The 27,862-nt window shown below is 44.0% G+C and overlaps 1 protein-coding gene across 10 annotated transcripts in view; it reads right to left on the bottom strand.

Moving 5' to 3' along the window:
- Positions 1–27,862, bottom strand: part of MRTFB (myocardin related transcription factor B) — a 484,967-nt gene that overhangs the window by 131,288 nt on the left and 325,817 nt on the right. For 2 of the 10 annotated variants that reach the window (XM_077448958.1, XM_077448963.1), the window contains exon 1: positions 8,471–8,733. The exons of 6 other annotated variants lie outside the window; for them this stretch is intronic. In XM_077448958.1, coding sequence (XP_077305084.1) covers positions 8,471–8,588 — 118 coding nt within the window. In that variant the 5' untranslated portion in view covers positions 8,589–8,733. Of the gene's footprint in view, positions 1–8,470; positions 8,780–16,021; positions 16,212–27,862 lie in introns of those variants that run through there. 2 more of the 10 variants (XM_077448960.1, XM_077448961.1) reach the window with 2 other exon arrangements.

Below are 27,862 nucleotides of genomic sequence, written 5' to 3'. Positions count from 1 at the left end.
ATGCTTACCTCCAACATATGTTAATGAGCCCATTATCCATCCATAACTGTTCACTGCGTTAACCTGCACTCTCCATACTAAAGCCATCATTATAACAAAGATTTCTGCGCTGCTAAACTCGTTCTTTGCATTTGTTTCCATGCATATGTACTGAATATGACACAAAGGGAATCTTCCAAGCTTTGGACATGGACAGCAAAAATTATAGATTGAACTCTTCCCTACTCTAGCCACAATTAAAAAAATAAAATAAAAAAAATCTAGGTTTACTGCACATTAAAAACATTGAGAACTATATAAAAACATAAAACAAATGAAAATGGGAACTAAAAAAGGTATAAAGACTGTATTCCAAGGTCAATAAGTTTTTATGCTTATGCTCAAAACACAATCCAGTTCAGCTAAAATATTTCTAAGGCATTAGTAGCTACCGGCAACATATAGAAGTGCAGAAGCCTTGAACAGGTCGGGGGACAGCAAGTGTCACATTACAAGGGCTCGGCAGGCTAGGAAGATGGCATGTTGCTATACAACTGTAGAGTTTCTAAGCTGGAATGCCGGGTCTGCTCACTGTCACACTCAGGAACAATGCTATCTCAACAGATTGGAGTTCCATGTTTTCAACATGATTTCCTGGTTGGAATGAAATCAGAGCAGAGGCATTTCTCTGTAACAAAAAGGTGCAAAGAGGGCACAGCAAGTAAACAGCAGGCACCATTTTAAGAATAGACATTTTGTTCTAGATCAATGATTTTATTGTGCTCTGAACACAATTCAAGGAAGATAATTGGTATAAATGATATACAATGCAACACGTCGCAGTGACAGCAAACTGCCACGTATTTAAAAACGTACAAGACATCTTCATACAGCTAAATAATTTGGTGGATAAAAACACTGCATGTTTCTGTACATACTGGCTGGGCACTAGGCAGGAGCTTCTTGTTCCTAGGGCTCATTCACACAGACGTATCCAAAATACCCACAATCTTGCTGGCAGAAGGATCCGGCATATTTGCTGTACGCATGCGATGCTTGTGCTATGTTTACATGAACAGTGTCCAGGGTTCCTATTGGCCATTGCTTCTAAGGCTGACATTTCAATAACAATGTGGATTTATACACCGTTGGCCCGACGGAGTCACTGACGCTGTAGCTCCGCACACTCCGAAAACTATACTCTGTACGCAGTGTATATCACATCATTGTGAATGGATGCTTAGTACTTGCTCTCTCACATTGGAAACCATTATTTATCTAGCATCTGGGATAGTAGTGATACTACCATTTACAAAAAGGTACCACAAATAGAAGATAAACTGCTGGGAAGCAAAAATTGGCTACTTGGTAGAAAATGGAAAAATTCCAAATGTATGCAAACCTCAAAAAAAAAAAAAAAATAAAAAAAATGTTCTGGGTAGTTTACACAAGAAAGAGAACATTCTTTTTGCTTCATTCTCTCACAGGAGGTGATAAGGATGCTGCATTTCTGGCAGGATCTGCAGGTATTTCATCTAACGGCTAAAAATGTTCTTAGCATCAAAAATAAAAATTAAACGCAGCCATTACCTGTAAGAACTATTAGTCTACAATTTCTTGGGAGCTGATAGGTTGTTTATATTTTGACCTTAAAGTAGAGAATGTATAATAAAGTAAAAAACAAAAAACAACCACCACCTTAGCCTTTACAACCACTTTAATGACAGTACTACAAGAAAAGTGGGATTTCATGGAGAGGTACAAAGTAGGGAACACTGGCTGGGAGATTTCAGTACTTAAAGCGATACTAAAGTCTCGTTCCTCCCACCCCAAGAACAATGTTATACCTTACCTGATCTGTTGCAGTGGTTTTGCACAGGGCAGCCCAAATCCTCCTCTTCTTGGGCCCCTCTTGTCTTCCTAGCCCATCCCCTCCTGTTTAGTGCCCCCACAGCAAGCATCTTGGCTATGGGGGCACCCGAGATGCAGCTCCGTGTGTCTGTTCAGACACGGAGTCATAGCCCCCTCTCTCTCATTGGCTCACTGACTTTGACAGCAGCGGGAGCCAATGGTGCTTCGCTGCTGTCTCAGCCGAGAAGGGATAGTCCCAGACAGCCGAGACTCTTGGGCAACATCGCTGGATTGAAATGGGGCTCAGAGTCAGAGACATAAAAGAACCCAGCATGGTGATTCTCACACCAATGTCCACATATAAGTGAAAGACTAGCTTTTGGCGGAAAGAGCTTTGTCATGGATACAAGTTCAAAGCGAACCCTCAGCTTCTATTGCTTTGTGGTGCAAAGAACACATTATCAGAGAGAAGATTGCAGAGAACACACCTTTGTTTCATGTTTGCTTTTATAAAAACACATACACACACCTTAACAGAAGGCGATTTTACGATAGACAAACAGAGGTCTCAGAAAACCATATCTTTAAGTCTCAAAAACAAAGAACTTCTTAAACTTATTACCATAGAAGCGATTTTAAACAAGCTTTTATCCACAACGGTTTAATATGCAATAACTGCATGGGGGTCAGAGCCACTCATCACTGTCTATCCACAAGATACCATGTTGTATTTTACACAGGCTTAGGAGAGATCACTTCTGTGCCTTTCAGAAAGCTGCTGTCATATGACAATCATTCAAAGAAAGCTCTCTGGCACATGGATTTGGTTTTTAATACTAAGCAAATAAAATGGCATTTTAAAGTGACCCTCACAGGAATTCTCCAAAACAAACAAAAAAACAAAAACAAAAAACCTTGCAATCACAAAGAGTAAATACTAACTTCTTTGCTAGCCCGCTTCATTGAGGGAAATCTTCCATTGAGCCCTGCCAAGAAACCGAATCTCCCGGGTGTGTTCTTCTCCTGATCCCATGCAGCGCTCAGTGCTTCCTCCCGCTGACTTCCACATCACTACTGCATCATGTAGAGCGGGGATCTCCAAATTACGGCCCTCCAGCTGTTGCAGAACTACACTTCCCATGAGGCATTGTAAAACTCTGACATTCACAGTCATGACTCGGCATGATGGGAATTATAGTTCCTGAACAACTGGAGGCCCATAGTTTGGAGACCCCTGTTGTAGAGGGTATCTAAAGTGGAATTAAACTGATTTTTTTTTGAATGGGGCCCAGGAGGCGTTAGCCAGAATGTGCTAGTATTTGCAAATGTATTAACACATTATAGCACTCACATGCCAAACGCTCCCCCCCCCCCAGCACTGAGGTGTCAAACGCTTCCATCTTCTCTCTCCCAGTCTTCTTTCTGGGTACAGACTTTTCAACCTCCTGATTGGCCAAGCCATGATTACATCACTACCCAAACATTTGCAAAGAAGTCAAATCATCACAGCACAGAAGAGGTACCATAAATGCATGGCTCAGTGTACATTAATGTGATTATAAAATACACGGACCGACCCCCTTTCACTCATTGGCTGACTGACAGCAGCGGGAGCCAATGGCGCTGCACTGCTGTCTCAGCCAATCAGGAGGGGAGTCACGGGCAGCCAAGACACTTCTGTAACATCGCTGGATCTAGATGAGGCTCAAGTATTAGAGGGGCTGATACACATAGAAGGTTTTTTTTTTATCTTAAAGCATAGAATGCATTAAGATAAAAAAAAAAAACTTCTGACTTTACAACTTTAAAGGCCGACTGGCAGAGAGGCATTCATGACAGAAGAGACCAATAGGGGTTTTTAATGTTCAGTTCTGCTTTAAGACCTCTACTTCAGTTTGGCAACTCTAAAGAAGGGGCAGCAACCCGAAATAAAGACAAGTCATTTGGGATCCAACTTGATAATGTATTTTACCAAGAATTCCACTGCTCCATTCAGTGTGTTCTGAGGCCTAAACTTTGCATAAAATGGGGGTATCACATGTAAACCTAATAGGCATTTCATTTTCTACCTCCACACTAAGAAAGTAGTTTACTTGAGGCAGCTTGCCACCCCAGGCTACAGGCAATGTCGTTTTTCTACATTTTTAAGTCTGAGTTTAACACTTTACAGACACATCTAATGTGTAACCTTTGGTAAAGATGTTGCACAATATATGCTAGAACTTGCAGTAGGGAGCATTTTAAATACCTATCAAGAGAAAGCGGCATTACCCATTTAAACCAGTCTGATGTTTACTTGCTTTTTATAACTTGTACAAGATAACGCCTACTGCAGTGTGATTGGTGCTCTTCAGTGCTTCAATGCAGTGCTTAAGGATGACTTGCATCATTGTACTTGCTGCCACAGAGGTCATGGAGGGTATGTTTTAAAGCCAGTTTAATGCTTTCCAATATGTAAGTAAATACTTGAACATCCATAACCACAATGCTTTATGCATTCAAGTAGTTTGAGAACAAGCACTGCTTTTAACTATTAAGGGAACCTAAAGCAGACCACGCACTATGAGCGAGGTCAGTCTAATAAATTTTGTCGTCGCCCCCCCAATGCCAAAATGCTGCTGCTGCAAAAAAAGTTAAAAAATATAACTACAAACGAAAAGAAAATGTAATACTATAAACCTAAAAAAAAATAAAAAATAAAAGTGGGCAGTCTGAGGCCCTAGAGAATAAAATGGTGGTTGTATGTCACACTGTATTTGCACAGTAGTCGATCAAATGCAATTTTTGGGGAAAAAATTATGCTTAAAATAATTTTTTTTTTTTAAACTAACCAGTAAAGTTAGCCCAATTTTTTTATGTTTTTTTGTATAATGTGAAAGATTTTATGCTGCGAGAATCGTGATCCTTTTATTTTCAGCCTGTCAGTGCTCAGACCATACACCGCACATTGCATCAAAGTGGTTCGCATGGCTGTTGTCCCAGAAGGAAGCCCTTCGAAAGATGATGCACAAGAAACACGCAGTTTGCTGAAGACAAGCAGACTAAGGACATGGATTACTGGAACCATGTCCTGTGGTCTCATGAGAAGATAAACTTATTTGGATCAGATGGTGTCGAGCGTGTGTGGCGACAACCAGGTGAGGAGTACAAAAGCCAAGTGTGTCTTGCCTACAGTTCAGCATGGTGGTGTCACAGTCTGGGGCTGCATGAGTGTGCAGTGCCGGCTATTGTATTAACAGTGGCTGCATCTGATTGACAAGCAAACCGATTTTCTACCAACTTTGATTTTTCAGTCATAGGATGTTTGGTGGAAGGGTCACCCACAAAGGCAATTTCAGTTGGTTCATCAAGAACCGAGTGAAATTTGCTGAGTTTATGGCGAGCTTAACTCCATACTAACCTGAGGGGGGTGGCCTTTTAAACTTCTCCTCTCCTTTTTTTAACTGTATGTTGCAATTTGGATCTGTGTATGTACAAACAACTCTGAAAAGGGATGCTGGTTGGAAACTCTGTATTTTATTACTTTTGCATACAGTTGTGTATTTGTGTCATACATTGCAACAACCAGTCTAACCTGATACACTGTTTTTTTTTTTTGTTTTTTTTTTTTTTACACGCTAACATCTGTCTGCATGTGCATATTGGGTTTGTCACATTTGTATATGAATCGATAGGTTTGCGAGTACATGGTCCATTCTCAGACGCTCACCTTGGGCGTTACTATGGCTCCCTGATAGAATAATGAAAGAATAATTCTAATAAGCAGACTCATGCTACCCCAAAGCTTGTGCATTTGCCATTGGATACGGCTCAGACGTGGCATCCCTGGGCACCTGGTTAGCTGCTGCATAAAATTAAACACAATTTCTCAGACACGGTACAAGATCTTCCCATCTACTATTGGATTATTTTTCTTGTCAATCCATCAGGTACATCCCTCTTCTATTTCTATACAGAGCCTTGGTGGATCTATGAAAGGCTGTGAATATTATGTGAAATTCAAGCACGTGCAGGGTATTTAAAGCAGGGCAGGCCAAGCTGCAGAAACGTCTGACGAGATTAATGTACTGAATCCTGCAGAGCAAATACTTTCCAGTCTCTCAAGGTTTGGCTATACACAATGACAGATCTCATAACAAAATAATAGCACTGTCTGCCTGGGTGACAAGTGCCTGCGGTGCTTACTATGGAAAATTCTGCAGCTGGTTGTAGCACAAATCACAAGTTCACATCATGCATGCAAAGATTAAAACACAGGTACTTCCAAGTACACGGCCTATTGCCACTCCCATACAGACCACAGACACACTTCACATACACAAGTATATGAGTTGCACTACTTCCAGAAAGAAGATCATACATCACATAGACCAGCACAGCGGATGACTCATTCCAAAACACAATGTAAACACTTTTAGCCAACATGGGAATACAATAGCGAAGAGGACAATATGTAACTGAAAAACACAGAACAATGCAAGAGACAAAAAGCCGGAGTGAACATTCACCCCGAGATGTGGATGTAACAATCAAGTATCTGCAGTAACTAGATACAAAATGTGAGCGCTTGTCCTACTGCAATCAGCACAGCAATGATTAAATGAATAAATGAATGCAGCCCAGATTACAGACAAGATCGAGTGACAACAGGGAAGCTTCTCTTCCCCTTCCAGCAGAAAAGAGAGAGAGAGGTAATGATTTACACCTAGACAACTAGTGATCTCATGCCTCCCTCCCTCCAGCATTACAAATGAACAATGATGTCATCCCCCAGACTTGTTTAAACACCAGGTTGGGACATCATGCCCTCTTTTCTAGAGAGCACAGGAAGTGGAGGGGTGGAGAAGATTTCATTTACACAAAAGCCCATATAGATTTATAGGTTTACATCATAAAAAAAATAATATTTAAATCTTTTGCACTGCAGCTAAACAAGAAAAATCAGAATGTGGCTGGGATTATTGTTCATTCATATGGCGTATACATGGAACACAGGATCTTATTGGCAGAGCCAGCAGAAGATTCTGCAAACAATACGCACCTAAGGCCCCGTTTGCATCCGAACGGTGTGGTTTTTCCGGGTCACTTTTCTATGTGCATGTTTTCAGCTGCTCTACCATTAAATTCTATGAGAACCTGTATTTATTATGAAAGCACAGAGTCCTGCATTTTTGCTGCGCTGTCATAAAATGTATGTTCTAACAGAGTTTAATGGCAGTGCATCTAAAAACGTGCGTAAAACGCACATAGAATGTGATTGGGAAAAACTGCATCACACAGATGGAAATCTGTCCTGAAGTACTCACATACTATTGTTCTAAAGGCTTCGTGCCCATGTGTATAAGCCCCTACAATAGTAGGTATATGCAAGGACCATCGTGTGTGTGCGCATATTATATATATATACACATATACACACACACACACACACACACCAGTGGTGGTCAACTTCCTTGATTTTTTGTTTTGTTTGGGGGAGTCTCAAGTGCAGCCCTTAACATGACAAAAGGGTGGCACATAAAAATCAGTGTGAGCGCTGCACGAGGCGGCCAGGGACTGCAGGCGCGCTGCACGAGGCGGCCAGGGACTGCAGGCGCGCTGCACGAGGCGGCCAGGGACTGCAGGCGCGCTGCACGAGGCGGCCAGGGACTGCAGGCGCGCTGCACGAGGCGGCCAGGGACTGCAGGCGCGCTGCACGAGGCGGGCAGGGACTGCAGGCGCGCTGCACGAGGCGGCCAGGGACTGCAGGCGCGCTGCACGAGGCGGCCAGGGACTGCAGGCGCGCTGCACGAGGCGGCCAGGGACTGCAGGCGCGCTGCACGAGGCGGCCAGGGACTGCAGGCGCGCTGCACGAGGCGGCCAGGGACTGCAGGCGCGCTGCACGAGGCGGCCAGGGACTGCAGGCGCGCTGCACGAGGCGGCCAGGGACTGCAGGCGCGCTGCACGAGGCGGCCAGGGACTGCAGGCGCGCTGCACGAGGCGGCCAGGGACCGCAGGCGCGCTGCACGAGGCGGCCAGGGACCGCAGGCGCGCTGCACGAGGCGGCCAGGGACCGCAGGCGCGCTGCACGAGGCGGGCAGGGACCGCAGGCGCGCTGCACGAGGCGGCCAGGGACCGCAGGCGCGCTGCACGAGGCGGCCAGGGACCGCAGGCGCGCTGCACGAGGCGGCCAGAGACTGCAAACATTCTATAGGAGATATTGAAGGCTGGGGATGTGCTGCAGGAGATAGAATTGATCGGGAGACATATTACATGAGACTGCAGGAAATCACAGCTAGAACAGAACAAGGAAACACAGATCAGTGTCTGCAGGCTGCACAGGGACATCCAATCACTTTATTGCTGTTCTGTAGAAGGTTTGGGATGGGATGGGATGAGATGGGGGGAGGGGTATCAATCCTCCTCCTTACAATGGGAGACTTTAGGAAATGGGGGGTGCAGAAGTTCACGTATAGAATGAGATGGCAATCTATGGCATGTAATGATATTGTGTGGCAGTCCTGGGTGTAGAGCCCGGACAATGCTGTATAATGTACAATCCAGATGTACAGACAGGAGGCGGACACCGGAGACATGTCTGCATAGCAATGCACACCCCAATCATCATCACCCCCCATCCCCCTCCCCGGCCCGCACTGACCTTCCTTCAGGCTCTTCTGGCTGTTCAGGTCCAGACATTCCTTGTCCTTCAATGCCTCCAGATCGCCGGTAGATAAGATCTCCGGGAAGCCGGGCTGCTTCTTACTGCTATCAATCATGGTGAGACGGTCCGCTCCGCTCTGTATATTCCGAGCAGACAAAGGCCGGAGCAGGGGGTGTAGGGTGGTGGCGGCGATGGTGGTGGTACAGGATCCCCCGAGCTGGGAGCGATCACAGGTCTGAGCCCGGGAGGACAGCCATAGTACTCCGCTCACCAGACCTGCGCACAGCGCTCTGGATTCTCCCACACAGGACGGCGGAGGGAGGACTCCGCCCCTCCGTACAGCGCGCCCCGCCCACCGCCAATGACTAGGACGGGACTGTGGGATAGCTGGGGGCACACATTGGGGATGAGCTATGGAGAGGGATTAGAACCCCTGCCAGGTTTCCCATACTCACACTTCCTCTGATTGTCCCGGTCACACTTGTGAGGCTCATACACACACACGGGGGGGGGGGGGATTTGTCCTTTGGATGCATTTACTCCCAGCAGGAAAAAATAGCTTGGAAACCACCTAACAGCACAATCCTGCACTGCAGATCTATTTCTGAAGGCACATTTGTTGTGTTTTTCAGGCATTTCTCTTTTTTCCTTCCTCTCCATTCAGGATATGCGTGTTCCATCCAGCAAAGAACAGCATGCTGTACCTTGGCTGACCGCACTGTGCGAACCACGCCATAGGAATCCACGTTCCACAAAGTCCATGCAGAATAAAAGGCCCCAGGGCTTCATCTGCTGAGAAGCGCCCTACAGCCTTATTTTGCACATTTGGCATTAATGCGTTCTATTGGTCAGAACATTCATTTATTCTGGCCCTTAGAATGCAAACGTGTGCAAACACACCTATACACGTGATGTCACAAGGGGCGAGCTTTCCTAGGTGATGTCATTGGATGGCCACGCCCCATGGCTAATTAGAGGTTCCGGATATCGGGGACATCACAATGAAGGAAGGCAGCTTTGGGAGAAGACGGCTTTTTTGTTCTTTTAGCAGGTGGTGAGGAAGAAGACAGTACAAGAAGAAGACAACACCGGGAGATGGCGGCTCCAGGCTTCTTATTTAATAAAGCAATTAACAAAATACAAGAGACGGTTTTTGACAACATTTCAGTTTTTTTGGTGAATGGGTAGGGGTACTATGCACATTCACATGGGGGGGGGGCGCAATCTGGGGGCTTCCAGAGTCCGATAAGCCCCGCCACCTGCAGACCCCGACAACCACTGGCCAGGGTTGTCGGGATGAGACCCTTGTCCTCATCAACATGGGCCCAAGGTGCTTTGGGGTGAAGGGGTTCGCTTCCTCGTCCCCTCCCTTTCCTGACCTACAATCAGCAAGAAAACCCGCTGACAGCTGATGACTCATCAGTTGTTAAGGATGCTGTGGCCGGCTTCCCAGTCAGGTATATACAGTGTTTTAGACAGAAAAATTTTAAATGCACCACAAACACAACACTTGCATTTCTGGTGCGATTCTATTGAAGCCTACTACCCACAAATATCAGGAAAAATGTCCACAACCATTTCCAAAAATGCACGACAGCAAAACGCATAGATGTGAACGTGTACCAGAGAAAACCATGTTAAAAAAAAACATGTTAAACGGACTGTAGTGCATTTCTGCAAACGGCAAAACGCACTAAAATGAACAGGTGTGAACCTAGGATCAAAATGCATCATGTCTGGATTTTAACAGTGCGGCACACGGCACCATATGTCATCAATAAGACTTGAATGAATGAGCCATTTAGGTGGAACTAAAGTCTCACTGTAAAAAAGAGCTTGACATTTGACCACAGTAGCATGCAAATTATCTTTTGGTTTGAGAAAATATATATTTAGATATACACACAAACACAGTATCTCACAAAAGTGAGTACACCCCTTACATTTTTGTAAATATTTTATTATATCTTTTCATGTGACAACACTGAAGAAATGACACTTTGCTACAATGTAAAGTAGTACCTTGTATAACAGTGTAAATTTTCTGTCCCTTCAAAATAACTCAACACACAGCCATTAAAGTCTAAACCGCTGGCAACAAAAGTGAGTACACCCCTAAGTGATAATGTCCAAATTGGGCCCAAAGTGTCAATATTTTGTGGGGCCATCATTATTTTCCAGCACTGCCTTAACCCTCTTGGGCATGGAGTTCATCAGAACTTCACAAGTTGCCACTGGAGTCCTCTTCCACTCGTCCATGATGACATAACAGAGCTGGTGGATGATACAGACCTTGCGCTCCTCCACCTTCTGTTCTGTTTGAGGATGCCCCACAGATGCTCAATAGGGTTTAGGTCTGGAAACATGCTTGGCCAATCCATCACCTTTACCCTCAGATTCTTTAGCAAGGCAGTGGTCGTCTTGGAGGTGTGTTTGGGGTCTTTATCATTTTGAAATACTGCCCTGCAGCCCAGTCACCGGAGGGAGGGGATCATGCTCTGCTTCAGTACGTCACAGTACATGTTGGCATTCATGTTCCCTCAATGAACTGTAGCTTCCCAGTGCCGGTGTTCTGCCTAATAGAGTCCGCCCATCAAATGGTGTCCGCTCCGTACTGCGCATGCGCAGTACGGAGCAGACGAAGCTTCGGAAAAACTCAGAAGCTGAACGGCGCCTGCGCCGTGAGTGGAGGTGGTAGCCCCACCATCCAAGCGGACATAGGGTTGTGAATTTTAGAGGGCCCCTCACGGGCGAGCTTCGCTCGCCACGCTTCGGGCTCGGCCTCGCTCCGCTCGGCTCTTTTTTATTCTAACTCTATGTCCACTTGGATAGTGGGGATAGAACCTGGACTCACGGCGCAGGTGCCGTTCATCCTCGGCAATTTTCGGAATCTGTGTTCCTGTGTACTGCGCATGCGCAGTACGCAGGGGACACTATCTGATGGAGGACACTATTTTACAAGACACCGGCAGCACTCATGCAGCCCCAGGCCATGACACTCCCACCACCATGCTTGACTGTAGGCAAGACACACATGTCTTTGTACTCCTCACCTGGTTGCAGCCACACATGCTTGGCACCGCACCATCCAAGTCAAATAAGTTTATCTTGGTCTCATCAGACCACAGGACATGGTTCCAGTAATCCACGTCCTTAGTCTGCTTGTCTTCAGCAAACTATGGGCTTTCTTGTGCATCATCTTTATAAGGGCTCATTCACACTGGTAGTGTTGTGCTGCACTGGCCAGTACTGCCCAACGCAATCTCAAAGCAATTACAAAACAATCTGCCTTATTTTCAATTGCTTCAGTTTACACCAACATACTATGTTGGCGTGCACTGAAATAAATAAAAAAATGACATGTTGCAATTGTGTGTAGCGTGTTTGGACAAGCTCTAACACATATCCCAATACTCTGCAGTGCATAGAATTAAATGTCTGACAATGTACTGCAGCGCAAGTTTACACCACAAACCAGCATGAAGAGGCTTCCTTCTGGAACGGCAGCCATGCAGACGAATTTGACGGAGTGTGTGGTGTATGGTCTGAGCACTGAGAGGCTGACACCCCACCCCCCCCCACCTTCAAGCAATGCTGGCAGCATTCATAAGTCTATTTCCCAAAGACAATCTCTAGATATGACGCTGAGCACATGCACTCAACTTCTTTGGTCGACCATGGCGAGACCTGTTCTGGGTCAAACCTGTCCTGTTAAACCGCTGTATGGTCTTGGCCATCGAGCTGCAGCTCAGTTTCAGGGTCTTGGCAATCTTCATATAGCCTAGACCAGTGATGGCGAACCTTGGAACCCCAGATGTTTTCGAACAACAATTCCCATGATGCTCAACTACACTGCTGAGTGCATGAGCATCCTGGTAAATGTAGTTCCAAAACATCTGGGGTGCCAAGGTTCGCCATCACCGGCCTAGGCCATCTTTATGTAGAACAACAATTCTTTTCTTCAGAGCCTCAGAGAGTGCTTTGTCATGAGGTGCCATGTTAAACTTCCAGTGACCAGTATGAGATAGTGACAGCAATAACACCAAATTTAACACACCTGCTCCCCATTCACACCCAAGACCTTGTAACACTAATGAGTCACATGACACCGGAGAGGGAAAATGGCTAATTGGGCCCAATTTGTACATTAACACTTAAAGAGGGAGTCCACTGGAAAAAAAATTATTAAAAGCCAGCAGCTATAAATACAACACCTGCTGACTTTTAATAAATGGACACGCATCTGTCCCAGGGTCCAGCGATATCGGCAGCCGAGGCCGATCGATCACTCGGCTCTCGGCTGCTGCCGTCGCCATTCTCGGTGAGGGAATCAGGAAGTGAAGCGTTGTGGCTTCACTTCCCGGTTCCCTACTGCGCATGCGCGAGTAGCGCAGCGCAATGGGAATGGTCCGTGCTGTCTCTGGGACCCTTGTGTGTCCCAGCAGACAGCGCGGCGGGACAGGAACAAGCATAGACTCCTGTGGGAGTCTGTGCCCGGAAGTGGGTGCAAATACCTGTCTTTCCACCTTTAATGTGACCTATAAACGGTATGACTCAATTGAAAAAACAAAAACTGAAATCTTTTTTTGGGGGGGGGGTAAAAAAAATGTGTTTGCATAAGTGTGTACACCCTGTTATAACTGGGGATGTAGCTGTGTCCAGAATTAATCACATTAAAAAGCATGTTAAATAGGAGTCAGCACACACCTGTCATCATTTAACGTGCCTCTGATTAACCTCACATAAAGTTTAGCTGTTCTAGTAGGTCTTTCCTGACATTTTCTTAGTTGCATCCTACAGCAAAAGCCATGGTCTGCAGAGAGTGTCCAAAGCATCAGAGGGATCTCATTGTTAAAAGGTATCAGTCAGGAGAAGGGTGCAAAATAATTTCTAAGGCATTAGATATACCATGGAACACAGTGAAGACCACAGGACATGGTTCCAGTAATCCAGTGACATTATAAAGAACTGCTTTGGTTTTTTTTTTCTTCAGCTGGAACAGGGGCTAGAGAGAATTATGAAAAGTTCCAAATACCAGTCAATATTGGCACAAAATCTTCAGGCTTCTGCTAGAAAGATGAACATGAAGAGGAACTTCATCTTTCAACAAGACAACGACCCAAAGCATATATGCAAATCAACAAAGGAATGACTTCACCAGAAGAAGATTAAAGTTTTGGAATGGCCCAGTAAGAGTCCAGACCTGAATCTGATTGAAAATCTGTGGGGTGATCTGAAGAGGGCTGTGCACGGGAGATGCCCTCGCAATCTGACAGATTTGGAGTATTTTTGCAAAGAATAGTTGGCAAATATTGCCAAGTCAACATGTGCCATACTGATAGACTTATACCCAAAAAGACTGAGTGCTGTAATAAAATCAAAAGCTGCTTCAACAAAGTATTAGTTTAAGGGTGTGCACATTTATGCAACCATATTATTTTAGTTTTTTTAGTTTTACTTTCCTCCACCTAAAAGATTTCAGTTTGTTGTTCAACTGAGTTGTGCAGTTTATAAGTCTATAAGTCACAGTAAAGGTGGAAAAAGTTCTGAAATGATTTATCTTTGTCTATTTTTTTTACATCACAGAAAACAGGGGTGTGTAGACTTTTTATATCCACTGTATATAAACATTTTCTCCAATGCTCTTTGTACTTTTTCCTTGTGTACACATGTACAGAATATAGCCTGGGAACAATGCGCAGGGGTTAAAAAATTGGCCGTCCAATAGCTGAAGAAGAAGATTGTTGCAGGACCGGAGAGAATCTGCATGGGAAATGACATCACTAGATGTAGTGACAAGCAGAGCCTGACCTGTCCAAGCTGAAGGAGGAGGGCACAGCACACCAGTACAATTTAGTTTTGCTTTAAATGATTTAGCGGTTAAAGAGGAAGTAAACCCTGATGGGTTTACTTCCTCTTTTTTTCCCTGCAAAGGTAAAGCATAATGGACTACTATGCATCGCATAGTAGCTCATTATGTGTCACTTACCTGACACAGGAGCCAGCGAAGTCGCTGCTGTCCCCTGTAGTCCGCCGCATCCATGTTGCTGGTGGCGTCTCGCAGCTCCGACGAATCACAGCGGCGCAGCCGCGATGACGTCACTCCCGCGCATGCGCACGGGAGTCGCGTCTCGCAGCTCCGCCGCTGCCATACGGCGAAGCCGCGATGACGTCACTCCCGCGCATGCGCACGGGAGTCGACGAATTAGGCAAATCCATTCTTGGATTTGCCGCATTTAGTGCGCCTGCGCGCCGCTGTCTACGGCGCATGCGCCGTAGACAGCGGTGCCCATTTTCGGGCAAATATCTCCTAAACCATATAGGTTTAGGAGATATTGCTTGGACCTACAGGTAAGCCTTAATCTAGGCTTACCTATAGGTCCAAGTTGTTTGGAAGGGTTTACTTCCTCTTTAAAAGCTTGTCTATGATGTAATGATGCATTAAAAAAAAGCACAGCAAAAAACAAATGATCTTCATCACAATCCCCCCAGTCCCCCTCCCCCCCAGCAAACATGTAACCCTGACACTCCTTTTTTCTATGTTTACCTTTTCTTCTAAATTGTGTTCCTCCTTGCCCCTTGGCTACATTTTCACTGCCCTGCTCCAGCAGCCTTCTGGGAAATCTACGCCTGCTATCCCAGAATGGATCAGTGTCCCCACAGTGGCTGGAGCGGGGCAGAAATAATGGCATGTCACCCCGGGGATAACTACATGAACTGTGAAGAGACAGCTGGCCCCCAGTGTGTAGACAGAGGGTGGCAGAGTGGTACCCGGTGTCTAGCAGCAGATCACAGCAGGACAACACTGGATTCACTGGGTGTGTGACAATGTTAATCAAGCATAACCCACCAAAAAAAGGCAAGTGGGGGTTAAAAGTAAAAAATGAACCCCAGCGAGGGAGAACGTCCTCTTTAAAGTGGCACACCATGCCTGCAATCTTTGTTTACATTTATAAACGTATTTATAGGTTTTAGTAGATTAATTAAGCCACACAAATCTCCCACATAGCCCCAGCCTTAAACTGCATGTCAGCCTCCCACCAGTGTGAGAACGTTAACTCTCTGATGCAGAAATACAAATTCTTCCATGTCACATAGAGAGAGTTTATAAAAACTAGAGCGGCTGTGCATGCCAACCAATCAGCCTTGACCCTTCATTTTCAAAGCTTAACCGATCAAGCTGAAGACAGAAGTTGATTGGTTCTCCAATTCTGATAAACAACCCCATAGTGTTACTACTGCAATTTTAAACCTTTTAAAGTACTGCACAAGGAAGGGTTAACACTGCTAAAAACTATCATTTAGTATGCTAGTAGTAAATACAAAAACACAGCTAAAAACTATCATTTAGCATACTACAAGTAGTAAATACAAACTTTCCTTCGGACAGCATAGCACAGCACATTATGTTGCAATAGCACCACATAAAACTATCTAAATAATACATTCATGTTCCTGATGTCTGCCGTCTATGACTCTACTCGGCTGCCCCAGGATAGGATATGAACAAACTCATCTGCATTATTACAATCAGACATTGGATTTTACCTACTCAGAGTTCTGGTGCCGCCAACACAGGAATGGTTGCTTGGAGTCACATTCAAAACAGTGCTTTGCGACAAACTGGCTTTTGAATTTCGGTTGCAGTAACACTCACCCCCCAAGACAGGAAGACAAGAAATGAACCAGATGCTGAGGCAACATGTGAAGTAATCATGAAAGTAGTTAATGTTGCAGTACAGTCTGTATAGAGTACGGGGAGGAAGTACACCCTACCACACTTCTGTCCAAATGAGTAGAAGGCAGTTCCTGGGGAAGGATATCTCATCTGGCTGCAGTTTAATACATGACTTTATACATGCTAAGGTCGCATCCCTGCAATATGTTCTTATTTTATAAATGATGATACCTGAATTCATCATTTCCCAGATAATGATTCATGTAATGTACTGTAATGTGCTGGGGTTTCTGCCTTCCTCTAGATCAACTGTGGGTATAGAATTGGGTATATTGAATTTATTTATTTTTTTATGGTTGAACTGGATGGACTTGTGTCTTTTTTCAACCTAACTATGTATTTATACAATTCAATGCATAGTGAAAACGTATACATGGGGACTGTTGTACCAACTAATAGATTTGTAATTCTGTCCAGATTCCCCCATCCACGCTATGCATAATGGAAGGAGGAATCTCCCACTATTGGCAACTGTATTCTGACAGCCACAGCCAGCCCTGGTTAAAGTACCTGAACTGCGGCTGCGTCCCACTGGATGCAGTTGCTGCTCGACTGACATTTTTCCTCCCGTGTTTTTTGATTTTTCAATCAAAGTTGTTGGGTAGGAGGTGGGCAACAGGACCACCCAGTGGTGGCCCGTAACGCAGGGTGCAGCGGCACCGTACCCCTAAACCATGCATCTGGCCCCCCCTAATCTACATGCAGGGCGCCGGATGCATGGATTCCAGAGGCTCTAATAGGCTTCAAAAAAGGGTGGGCTTGGGGCACAGAGTGGGGCAACAGGTGGATTGTTTGACACCCCCCCAAAAAATATACCACCAGCCACCGCTGGGACCACCCATATAGCGCATTTTGGTAGATTCTAGAGTAACCTGCTAAAATTCATATACAAGCTGAACAAGAGAAAATCTAATCAATTGCTCCACCTACGCTGAACAGTGTGGATGGAGGAACGTCTGATATTGATTATTGTATTCAAGCAGTCGTAACACCAGCAGTTGCTCAAATACTCAAACAGTGATTGCATCCAACCAACAGTTTTCCTTTTGATGGCTTTGATTTTGTTCGTTGACGTTTTTTGAACCAGATGGTGCCGACAGGTTGAATTTCAGTCAATTCCCATTATAGAAGCTACAACTCTGTATGGCCAGCTTAATGCAGCAGAACCTGTCTGGATGGGAAGTGATGTGAAATCTCTCCAACAAGGAAACAGACAAAAAAACAACATGTTTATTATAGAAGGAAAGGTGAGAACTTATGAGAAAGTTTTATTGCTGTGCATGCCCTCTTGCCCCAGTAAGAACCACACCCTTTCCTCTGTCCCCATTTCTTATATGGACAGTAAAGAAATACTAAACTGACAAATGTTATCTATTCCCTCACCTTAAAAAAAAAATACAGAGGTAGGTTTTAAAGTTCTGCCCAGGAAATATCACTAGAATCTGTAGGTGTACAACCTTTGGCAGCCAAAAACAACTGCTAGGGTCACTTCTTTTACACTATTCTCCTGTATTACCAGGGAGAGACAACTGTTTTCAAATCGATCGTATTTTTTATATCTGCATAGAGATGAGCTTTAAAGTATAGCTTTGTTTTTTCAATGCAAGACAAAGCAACAGGTTATTACAAGCACTCTGCAACAGCTTGTGATTGTCTTCCATCCACTCTTCCACCAATCCATGGCCAAGTACCAGCATTGTCATGTGGGGAAATGGGGAAATGAATCACATGTTCTCCTATACCTGAGAACCTTGCCACATCCAATCCCTCCTGGAGGTAAATACAGAGATGGCAAATGAATGGAAGGTGAATATATCCCTAATCTGAATCTACTTAAGTGATATCTGAGCCTGAATGCTGACTGTGAAATCTAACAAGTGGATTAGGATCTGTAGCTACTTGCATTTGCGATTCAGCTATAAGGCAGAACAAAATAATATTAGAGAAGTGTAGGAGCAAGCCATAAATTGATACTGGTGTTAAAAAATTACAATTTAGTAAGTGGAAATCTTTGCTGGCCTTAATATCTTTGTATCAATTTGCAGATTAAAACTTCATAGTGACCATATTTTCTTCCCCGTTATTTACTAAAGGCAAATCCACTTTGCACTTCAAGTGCACTTGGAAGTGCAGTCGCTGTAGATCTGAGGACATCCAAGGCAAAATAAAAAAACGGCATTTTAGCTTGCACATGATTGGATGATAAAAATCAGCTGGGCTTCCCCCCATTTCAGATCTTCCCCTCAGATCTACAGCGACTGCACTTCCAAGTGCAAGCAACCCCCCTCCTGGACCATACCAGGACACACGCCCTCAACATGGGGGGGGGGTGCTTTGGGGCAAATGGGGTTCTGTGCCCCTCACCCCACCACCTTGTCCGCATGTTGATGGGGACAAGGGCCTCTTCACGACAACCCCGGGTGGTGGTTGTGGGAGTCTGCGGGCAGGGGGCTTATCAAAATCTGGAAACACCCTAACAAGGGTGCCCCCAGATCCTGGCCCTCCATGTAAATGAGTAGGGGTACATTGTACTATCCACATTATCCAACACACTTGGAAGTTTCAGAAAACAGTGGTGCCCAGGTAGATAATACCAATCTCATGGAAGACATGACTCTCTCCCTCAGAAACAAAGCCGACTTAGCAAATAGGTTATGGTCCTGCTGGCTCGCTTTTAAATACACCAAGATATATGCGGAAATCTTGTCCCAATGTATGTAATAGGGCATGGAATAGATGTTTGTGTGTATGTAGGAGAAGCTGGACTGAGGTGGGTACACCCTTCCCCCCTCCTTCTCTCCCCATCCTGTCTACCTCTCTTCCTCCCGCTTGCTTTCACTTTATTTTCTCTCATCTTCTTTCATATACTACAAACTCTCAGGAAGTACACCCCTTTCAACAACTGCATAAGGAGTAGTGTCCAATGTTTAGTTGCTCGATAGGGTGTGTGTACATATTCCTGTGATACTTTTAAGGAGCAGGGTACTCCGCTCCCAGCGGGGGCCTTAGCTGACTTATACTGGGCTTTCTGGGCGCGCAGGAGTGATTCCATAGCCTGTATACAATATAAAGGTCATCGTTTTAACTGTGTGATATTACTCTGTATTGTGCACCAGCTGTTGATTGTTACTTTGTGTAAAGTGTACTCCTGATTTTTTTTTTTTTTTATTGAAAGTTCAAGGAAACAAACAGTGGTGCCCAGAGATCTGAAAGAGAGCACAGAATTCACTCACCATCCACTGGACTAGGAAGTATAAAACATGTTTTTACTGGGCTGCTGGTGGAAATTATTTATTTTAGCAACAGGGTTGCTTTATGCTGGCCTCATACTTTACAATCTGCTCAGAAAATCTGTTTACCAAAAGTGATATAATGTGAGGATGTGAACAATAGAGTCAGGTAGGTCCTGAAATTACACAGTATTTGTAAATCAAAGGCCTCATGCACAAAGAGCGTTTAAACGACTTTTCTCTTGGGAGAAAAATTGGATTTTTATATACAGCTTACCTGTAAAATCCTTTTCTTGAGAGTACATCACGGGACACAGGAGCTTCATTACATAGTGGGTTATATAGGCACCTCTGGTGATTGGACACTGGTTGACCCCAATTAAGGAGAATTCCTCCCCTATATAACCCCTCCCATATGGGAGGCACCTCAGTTTTGTAGCAAAGCAATAAGAAACCACGTAAAACCCAAGAGGGGCGGGAGCCCTGTGTCCCATGATGTACTCTCAAGAAAAGGATTTTACAGGTAAGCTGTATATAAAAATCCCATTTTCTTGATCATACATCACGGGCGGGACACAGGAGCTTCATTACATAGTGGGATGTCCCAAAGCAATGCTCAGATTGAGGGGAGGGAGACACAGATCATAATTATAGACCGCCATGGACCAGAGGACCTAAACCGCAGCCTGCAGTACACTGCGCCCAAAGGCGATATCCTCTTGCCCTCTGACATCCACCTGATAGAATCTGGTGAATGTGTGGACTGATGACCAAGTTGCAGCCTTACAGATCTGAGCCAGGGAGACCTGGTGATGCACTGCCCAAGAAGCACTTGTTTTATGTGACCAACCACCATAGACACTGGCGAAAAAACTGAGGTGCCTCCCATATGGGAGGGGTTATATAGGGGAGGAATTCTCCTTAATTGGGGTTAACCAGTGTCCAATCACCAGAGGTGCCTATATAACCCACTATGTAATGAAGCTCCTGTGTCCCGTGATGTATGATCAAGAAAGATGCTTAATAACTATGGTATAAGCCACGTAGTGCACATGTGTTAATGCACATTAAGCGTTTTAACATAATGGATTCCATTGGCAAGAATATTTAATCAGACCACTGCAATACATTAATGCCCAAAAGCTGCATGCATTTAGTATTGCGGTGCATCAAGCATTTTTTTCTGTTCTTCAGCTCCTCTCTTGAACATGCCTTTGGTGGCGTAGCCGTATTGCAACACATAGTTGCAGCACAGAGCTGTATAATCAGGACCTGTGTTCAGCTACATATTCTAAACCAAAAATTAAAAAAAATGAAAAACCCATGTCCAAGGTTTTGCGCATGGATTATATTTTATGCTGTAGGCTTTTAAACATTTGTGCCAACGTTTATGTGTGTCCAGCGCAAATGTACTGCTCAGGGCTGACATGTAAATATCAACAATGTGTAATCAGCAATACCTGTGTCGCTGATTACATACTGTTAATGTTTACATGCCAGTCCTAATAACCAAGCAAGCTAGCGCAGTACACATGTAAATGTATTACAAACCCCACATGCATTTAGTGTACAGACTGGCATCCTTTGTAAAATCATATGCCCCCGGGTATGAACCCCTATATAAATGGCCAATCTCCAGATGACGTCCGTTTGCTGACGAAACGCATAGGGTAGGGCCTTGACGGTGACGTCATCACGCTAGCCGCAAGACGGTGGATGGATACAGGAACAAGGAAGTAGAGTGATTGTTTTGGCGAGACCGCATTGGAGATTTACACACTTGGATATATTTTTCGGCCATTTGATGACTACTAATTTGTGAGTGAAAACTTTATCTTTATTAAAAACGTATTCATTTTACGGTATCACACTATGGAAGTCTCTTTTGTTTTCCGGTATTGAGTGTTACATACGGAGGCTCTATGAACATCTAAAGGGTTGTGGGAGACCTATTTCCCAAACGCGAGGTGAGACATTATTTGTGGTGAAGAGGATGCACACTGCATGCTGTTTGAAGATAGATCACGGAGATCATTATTACTCACTTATTGCGTGGAAACTTGATATACATTTTTTCATTATTGATTCTAATGGGACTCTGCATTATTTTTCTTTTTTTTTTAATCACATTTTTTTCTTTTTCTTCTTTTTTTTTCCCTTTTGTGGTTAATTAACTGTATTCATTATTCACAAATTAATTTATCACGTATTTCAATTATGTGTTGTTATTAGTGCTGCATTTATTTTGTTTTTATATTTGTCCCTATATAAATGCATATTAAAAAAAAAAATTGTACTTTATATGTTTTTTTTTATTTTTATTTTTTTCAAAGCAGTAATAAGAAAAATCTTGTAGAATAGAAAAATCATGTATACTCCAATTAGGCAGGTAAATGAGCAACACTGTATAGTTTAATTAATGGGTATTAATATGCCCTGTTCTTTCTACAGCTGCAGAGAACTGTACAAAGAACATAAATCATCCGTACAATTGGACACAGCATAATGAAAAAATCAGGACTAGGAGAAGGATCAGCCTGTATTTTTTAGCTGGCCTCATGTCTGTACAGATATAAAGAGGGGGAATAAAGGAAAGAGTAGATTGTGTTTTCTATTTCCTCCCTGATGATAGCTCACACCCACACTATCTTCTGTGGGAAAATCTCTTCTGAGATGGAAAAAGCACTGCAGATGCACCGGAGAGAGGACATTACATGATCAGCAAGTACTGCCCTGTGAGTAACAAGAGCCCCCAAGAACATTGTCATTAGAACTGGCAGTATGACCATTCAGTATCTGGCCAGTAATAGACACAAACCCACCATCTAGATCTCACTTATACAATTTTAATAGCATACAGCAAGTCCCAAGAATACATTTTGTACACATAAGCAATATCATGACTAAAAACATTAAAAATGTCCTTCCTGAGGGGTTTAGTCGCTGGCACAATTTCTCTGCCCTACCTATTAGATCATGCCTGCACACAACAGTACAAATGTTCTTAGCATTCCATCCAGAGCATGAATGTGCTTGTTTCTGTCAGATATCGCTGCATATCAGGACCATAGCGGGTTGGGTATCCGTGATCACCTTACTGACTGCATTTCTTCCATATCATAAGCTGCTGTATATTGTATAATAGCAGCACCATACAGCACTAATATGCAGAGTTCTTATCTGTCTGCTTTCAACTCCAATCAAAACATTGTCTAAAAATAAACTTAAAAAGATTTAAAAGGCATATATACTGTATTTTGCCCATTCATCATAGCAATTAAACAAACAAAAACATTTATTTGCTTCTCTTGACAGAGCCAAATCCTATTTTATTTGTGTCTCACACGCTCCCCCTTCCATACACTGCAGCTCCCAGTAACAGACGCATTGCTGCCAGTCCACAAAGCAGTGGGCAGGAGTAGGTGTGGCCAGGTGCTGATTGACAAGCTATGGGTCTGTGAATCGGCAGTGACAATGCCAATAGCCACACCCCCTCCCTATGTAGTGCAAGCAGGCACAGCCTACATGAGAGTATGGACTTCTGCTCTAGAATTTAGGATTAGCATCATCATTAACCACTTGCCTGATGGGCACTTTTACCCCTTTCTTGCCCAGGCCAATTTTCAGCTTTCAGCATTGTCACGCTTTGAATGACAATTGCACAGTCATGCTAAACTGTACCCATATGAACATTTTATCTTTTTTTTTTTTACACACAAATAGAGCTTTTTTTTTTGGTGGTGTTTAACCACCACTGTTTATTTTTTTTATTTTTTTGCTAAATAAACAAAAAAAGACCAAAAATTGTGAAAAAAAATTGTAATAAAGTTTTTCATAGTTTGTTATAAAGTTTGGCAAACAGGTAATTTTTCTCCTGCACTGATGAGCGCTGATGAGGCTGGTAGCACTGGTGAGCACTGTTTGGGCTGCACTGACAATCAGGACACTGATAATCAGTGCCCTAATTATTAGTGTAAATGTCCGGTTACCAGCTCGCCTCACGCTGTCAGTATGGAGAAAGGAATGGCGATAACCAGCTTGTGTTATCATTGTGATCAGCTGTCCCATTTCTAGATTGGCAGCTGGCTTAGTCTTTTAGCTGTAACTGAGCCAGCAGGTGCCTCCTCTACTCAGCCCAGCACTTTAGTGAGCACTGGAAGGACAGAGGGAAGGGCCAGTGACTGACGGTCACCAATCTCTACTCAGAGCAGAGGAGAAAACTGAGCAATCGGTGTTGTGTGATGGCTCAGTTCTCAAAGGCTGTGGGGAGCCATAATGCATTCACCTTGGTGAGTATAATGCCGCGTACACACGATCAGACTTTCTGGCAGACTTGGTCAGGCGGACCGAAATCCGTCGGACAATTCAATCGTGTGTGGGCTTCAGTGGACTTTTTTTATTCCAAAAGTCTGACGGACCTAGAGATAATACATGTTTCAAATCTATCCGACGGACTAAAAATCGGGAAAACCGTTAGTCTGTGTGCTAGTGCAACAGACCAAATACGACGCAAGGGCAGCTATTGGCTACTGGCTATTGAACTTCTTTGTTTAGTCCCGTTTATGTCATCACGTTCAAAACTAACGGACTTTCAAAACTGACTTAGTCCGGTCGTGTGTGACCAAGTCCATTCGTGCCGAAAGTCAGTCGGGAAGACCGTCGGGCCTAGTCCGTCAAAAAGTCCAGTCATGTGTACGGGACATAATTGTTTTTTTTTCTTTGTAAATCCATACTTCTCTTTTAACATACCATCACAGGAAGCTGCATTGTGTGGGCTTTACTAGCAGGATCAAGAGAAAACTGTGCAAACACACTTATAATTAAGTGCTGCATCACATATTTTTTAAAGAAAGTCACAGTTCTACTTTACTACATTATTGAAGTGTAATAATGAAAGGAAAAACACCTTTCCTGACGCCAACATGGCAGCATACATATGATATAGCTCCACCTCCAGCACGCAGTCCCACATCTTAGGCTGCTAAATGCACCAACAAGGTAGGGAACCCCTTCTGGTGGTCAGAGACGACAATCCTCTCGTGGCACGCCTGCTTTGGAGTCCGGATCCAGCAGCTGGGACTGCATGATGTCTTCTCTCCTATGGAACGCTTCACAGGTCTGTCAATCTCTATAAAATGTTTATTTTTTATTTTTCTTGCTCTCATGACCCCATACACACTGTGCCACTTTTGTTGTCTGATTTCCTTTAGATTTGGTGGGACCATGTAGTGCAGGGGCCTGCCTGATTGCATACAAATTGAGGCTCTTAAGGTATTGTATTATGTGGTGTGGTTTGGTAAATCTGAGGAAAAAAAATCTGCAGAGGATTGCATGATGTGTAGCCAGCTTAAAAGTGTCCTTTTGTGTTTATGGGCGTTGGCTTCCCTCCTAATTGTACTAGCACTGATTCTCTCTCAGGTCTATTTAAAGGTCACAAATGGCCAGGTAATGGATGCCTTTGCGATTCAGGCATGCAAAGAGACAGCATTTCATTATGAGGAGTCTTGCTATTCTAGTAATGGTATAGAAGGGATAGAAGCGAGAGGGAGAGGGAGAAAGGAATAATGTATTACTAGGGGGTGGGGGCAATTCAAGAATCCCAATAGTCCCTTCACCCCAAAGTGTTCAGATCATCCAGGAGTGGGGGTGTCCGCAACTGGATCTTTTTTGCCACATCAACCAACTGCAAGGTGAGTCGGTTCCTCTCATGCCACCTTCATCCATTAGGGGACACCTTGACTCATCCTTGGGCTGCGCAACTGGCCTATGCCTTCCCTCCAATTTCTTTAATCCTGAAATTCCTGAGAAGATCGTTGACAGAGAATTCGACAGTCACGGTATTACCTTATTGGCCTTGCAGACCATGGATCTCAGTGTGTGCCCACTGATCACTCTGCCGGTGACTCCTCCTTTCCAGTCGCAAAGAGATATCCCACATCCGCAACCATCACAACTGGCCTTTGCGGCCTAGAGATTGAAAGGTAGGAGTTAGTATGTTCTCCAGAAAGGGGTCAACCAATGCCATCTACTCCAGAACATGGAAATAGGTTCACGAGCTTTGCAGCTGGATGTCAGTTTGACCCTAGTGACCCAAATATATCTAAAATCCTGTCTTTCCTACAATCCAGATTGGGATTGGGGCTCAGCCTAAGATCACTTAAGGTGCAAATTTCAGCCATTTCAGCTTTTACCCAAAAGAAAGGGGTAGCAAACCTGATGGTAGAGCACTTCACGAGAGCGGTACTTAGACTACGCCCTTCCAAGAGAAATAGGTTCCTTCAATGGGACCTGGCAGTAGTCCTCAATTTTCTAGCAAACGCTCCTTGTGCTTCGACGGCTTTCCATAACTTCAGGCGGAAGGGTGTCAGAACTCCAAGAATTGGGGGCAGCCGAACCTTATTCAACATTCTTCACAGACAGGGTTATGCTGAGAACATTGGATCACTTTGTCCGAAAAGTGGCATCGATATTTCCAGTGAATGGGTGCTTCCAGCCTTCCCAGCGGAATCAGATATTGATCTGCATGAGGTGGACATTCCAAAGTCCTCAAAGCCTGTTTCCAGGCTACTTCTACATTCACATGTTCTGACAGACTTTCCATCATACCTGCTGGAAAATTTAAAGGGAAAGAGGCCTCGGCCAAAACCATCTCAGCCTGGATAGTTAAAACTATGCACCGGGCATATAGAGTGTAGAGCTCACTTAACCAAGGCGATGTCTTCTTCTTGGGCGGCACAGGCAGGAGCATCTCTGGAGACAGTCTGCAAAGCGGCTAGCTGGTCGTTACATCATACGTTCTTAAAACACTACAGGGTGCATCCAGCAGCTCTTACTACAGTAGAGTTTAGGAGGAAAACTATCCATGTCTATTGTTAAATAAAGGCTAAGTTTGCAGCATTAAACCAACCCTCTCAAAAGCTCATTATTTATCATATCTATGCTGCCATGTTGTGTCAGGAAAATTGTATCAAATACTTACCGTAATTTTCCTTTCCGGACGCCCCCTCCCTCCCATCTTTGTGCTTTATACGGAAAATGGAGGAGGTAGCTCTCAGTCAGACTTTTATAGAGCTAAACAGGTCCTGTGGGTGGATATAGGGGTGGAGATATATCATATGTATGCTGCCATGTATTGGCATCAGGAAAGGAAAATTACGGTAAGTATTTGGTACAATTTTCCATTTTCTTTTCATTTGGGATAGTAAAAGGGAGGGTTATAATCCCCGTTAGATGGCAAAAAAAAAGTGTGTGTCCCATTGGGGAGATTTCCTTTCACTTCCTGTACCTCAGCCAAAACAGGAAGCAAGAAGAAATCCATTCAAAGTGAGAGAATCTGGGCGTGACACCAGAACTAGTGATTCCATTGAATGATTTCCCCTCTAATACTGTTCTGGTGTTAACCCAAAATTTGGGACTTTCTCTTTTGATGACATCAGTAAACAGGACAATTAGAGAGGGTGAATCCCAATAATAGGAGCACAAACAGTAATACAACTTGAACTAAAAAAACTAAAAAATGCCTTTATTTACCCTTTTAATGTAATTTCTTTAAATTTTAAGTACTGGTATAAGCCTCTTGCCACTCTTGCCACTCCCTGTACAGCAGGGTAAATTGAAGAGACGGTAAAAGAAGCTGATCAGTTCATACACTGTAAACAAGCATGCAGATAGGAGAAGAAAGTTGAGTGACAGAAGGAGAGAGCAGCTCTTCACTTTGCTGCTTCTTCACAGTTCAGTTGAAGGCTAAAGGACAGTCTCACAACCTGGGCTCAGTGGAACCGGGTTGAATGATGCTGGACATCATTCAACCTTAATGACTCACAACAACTAGGGATGGAAATTAAGTACTGCAAGGGACAGGTCTGAACTGAAGGAAATTACGGCTTACATGTGGTGGATGTATTCGTTTTCTCGTCTACAAGTATAGATAAATACCTGTTGATCCTGCCAAAAACCTTGTGTCCCTGTAACTTCCTTTTCACTGAACTGATTCATGAAAAGGTCTTATTAGCTTCTGCAGCCATCTTCTGTGAACTAAAAGCAACACCCCTCTGGGTAATAAAGATGAGGACAGGGGGAAGTGTAGTACAAATCAGGAGAGGAGCCTAGCATGACAATGACAGGAAGTGTGTCATTCACCAAGTGAAAATAAAGGAAGACAAAGCTTGAAAAAAAGAAAGCCAAATGCAGCCACCAAATCCGAGGATTGTTAAGCTGCAATATAAGACATTTTGGGGTTAAATGCACTTTAACTCCTGCGACCAGTTCATTAATAGATAAAGCTTTGGCCAAATGTTGCATGACTTGGATATTCAGCATCCCATTCCACTTCTAGATGTCAGAAAACAAATAAGATTGGTCAACAGCTAACATAGCTGGGCAAAAGTACTGCTGTTTCACAGAATTCACAGAGCCTGTTTT

This window comes from Lithobates pipiens, unplaced genomic scaffold, assembly GCF_037356315.1.
Source record: "Lithobates pipiens isolate NorthernLeopardFrog02 unplaced genomic scaffold, aLitPip1_a1.2 Scaffold_22, whole genome shotgun sequence".
Classification (NCBI taxonomy): domain Eukaryota; kingdom Metazoa; phylum Chordata; class Amphibia; order Anura; family Ranidae; genus Lithobates; species Lithobates pipiens.
This window is presented reverse-complemented; position numbering and strand designations above follow the sequence as displayed.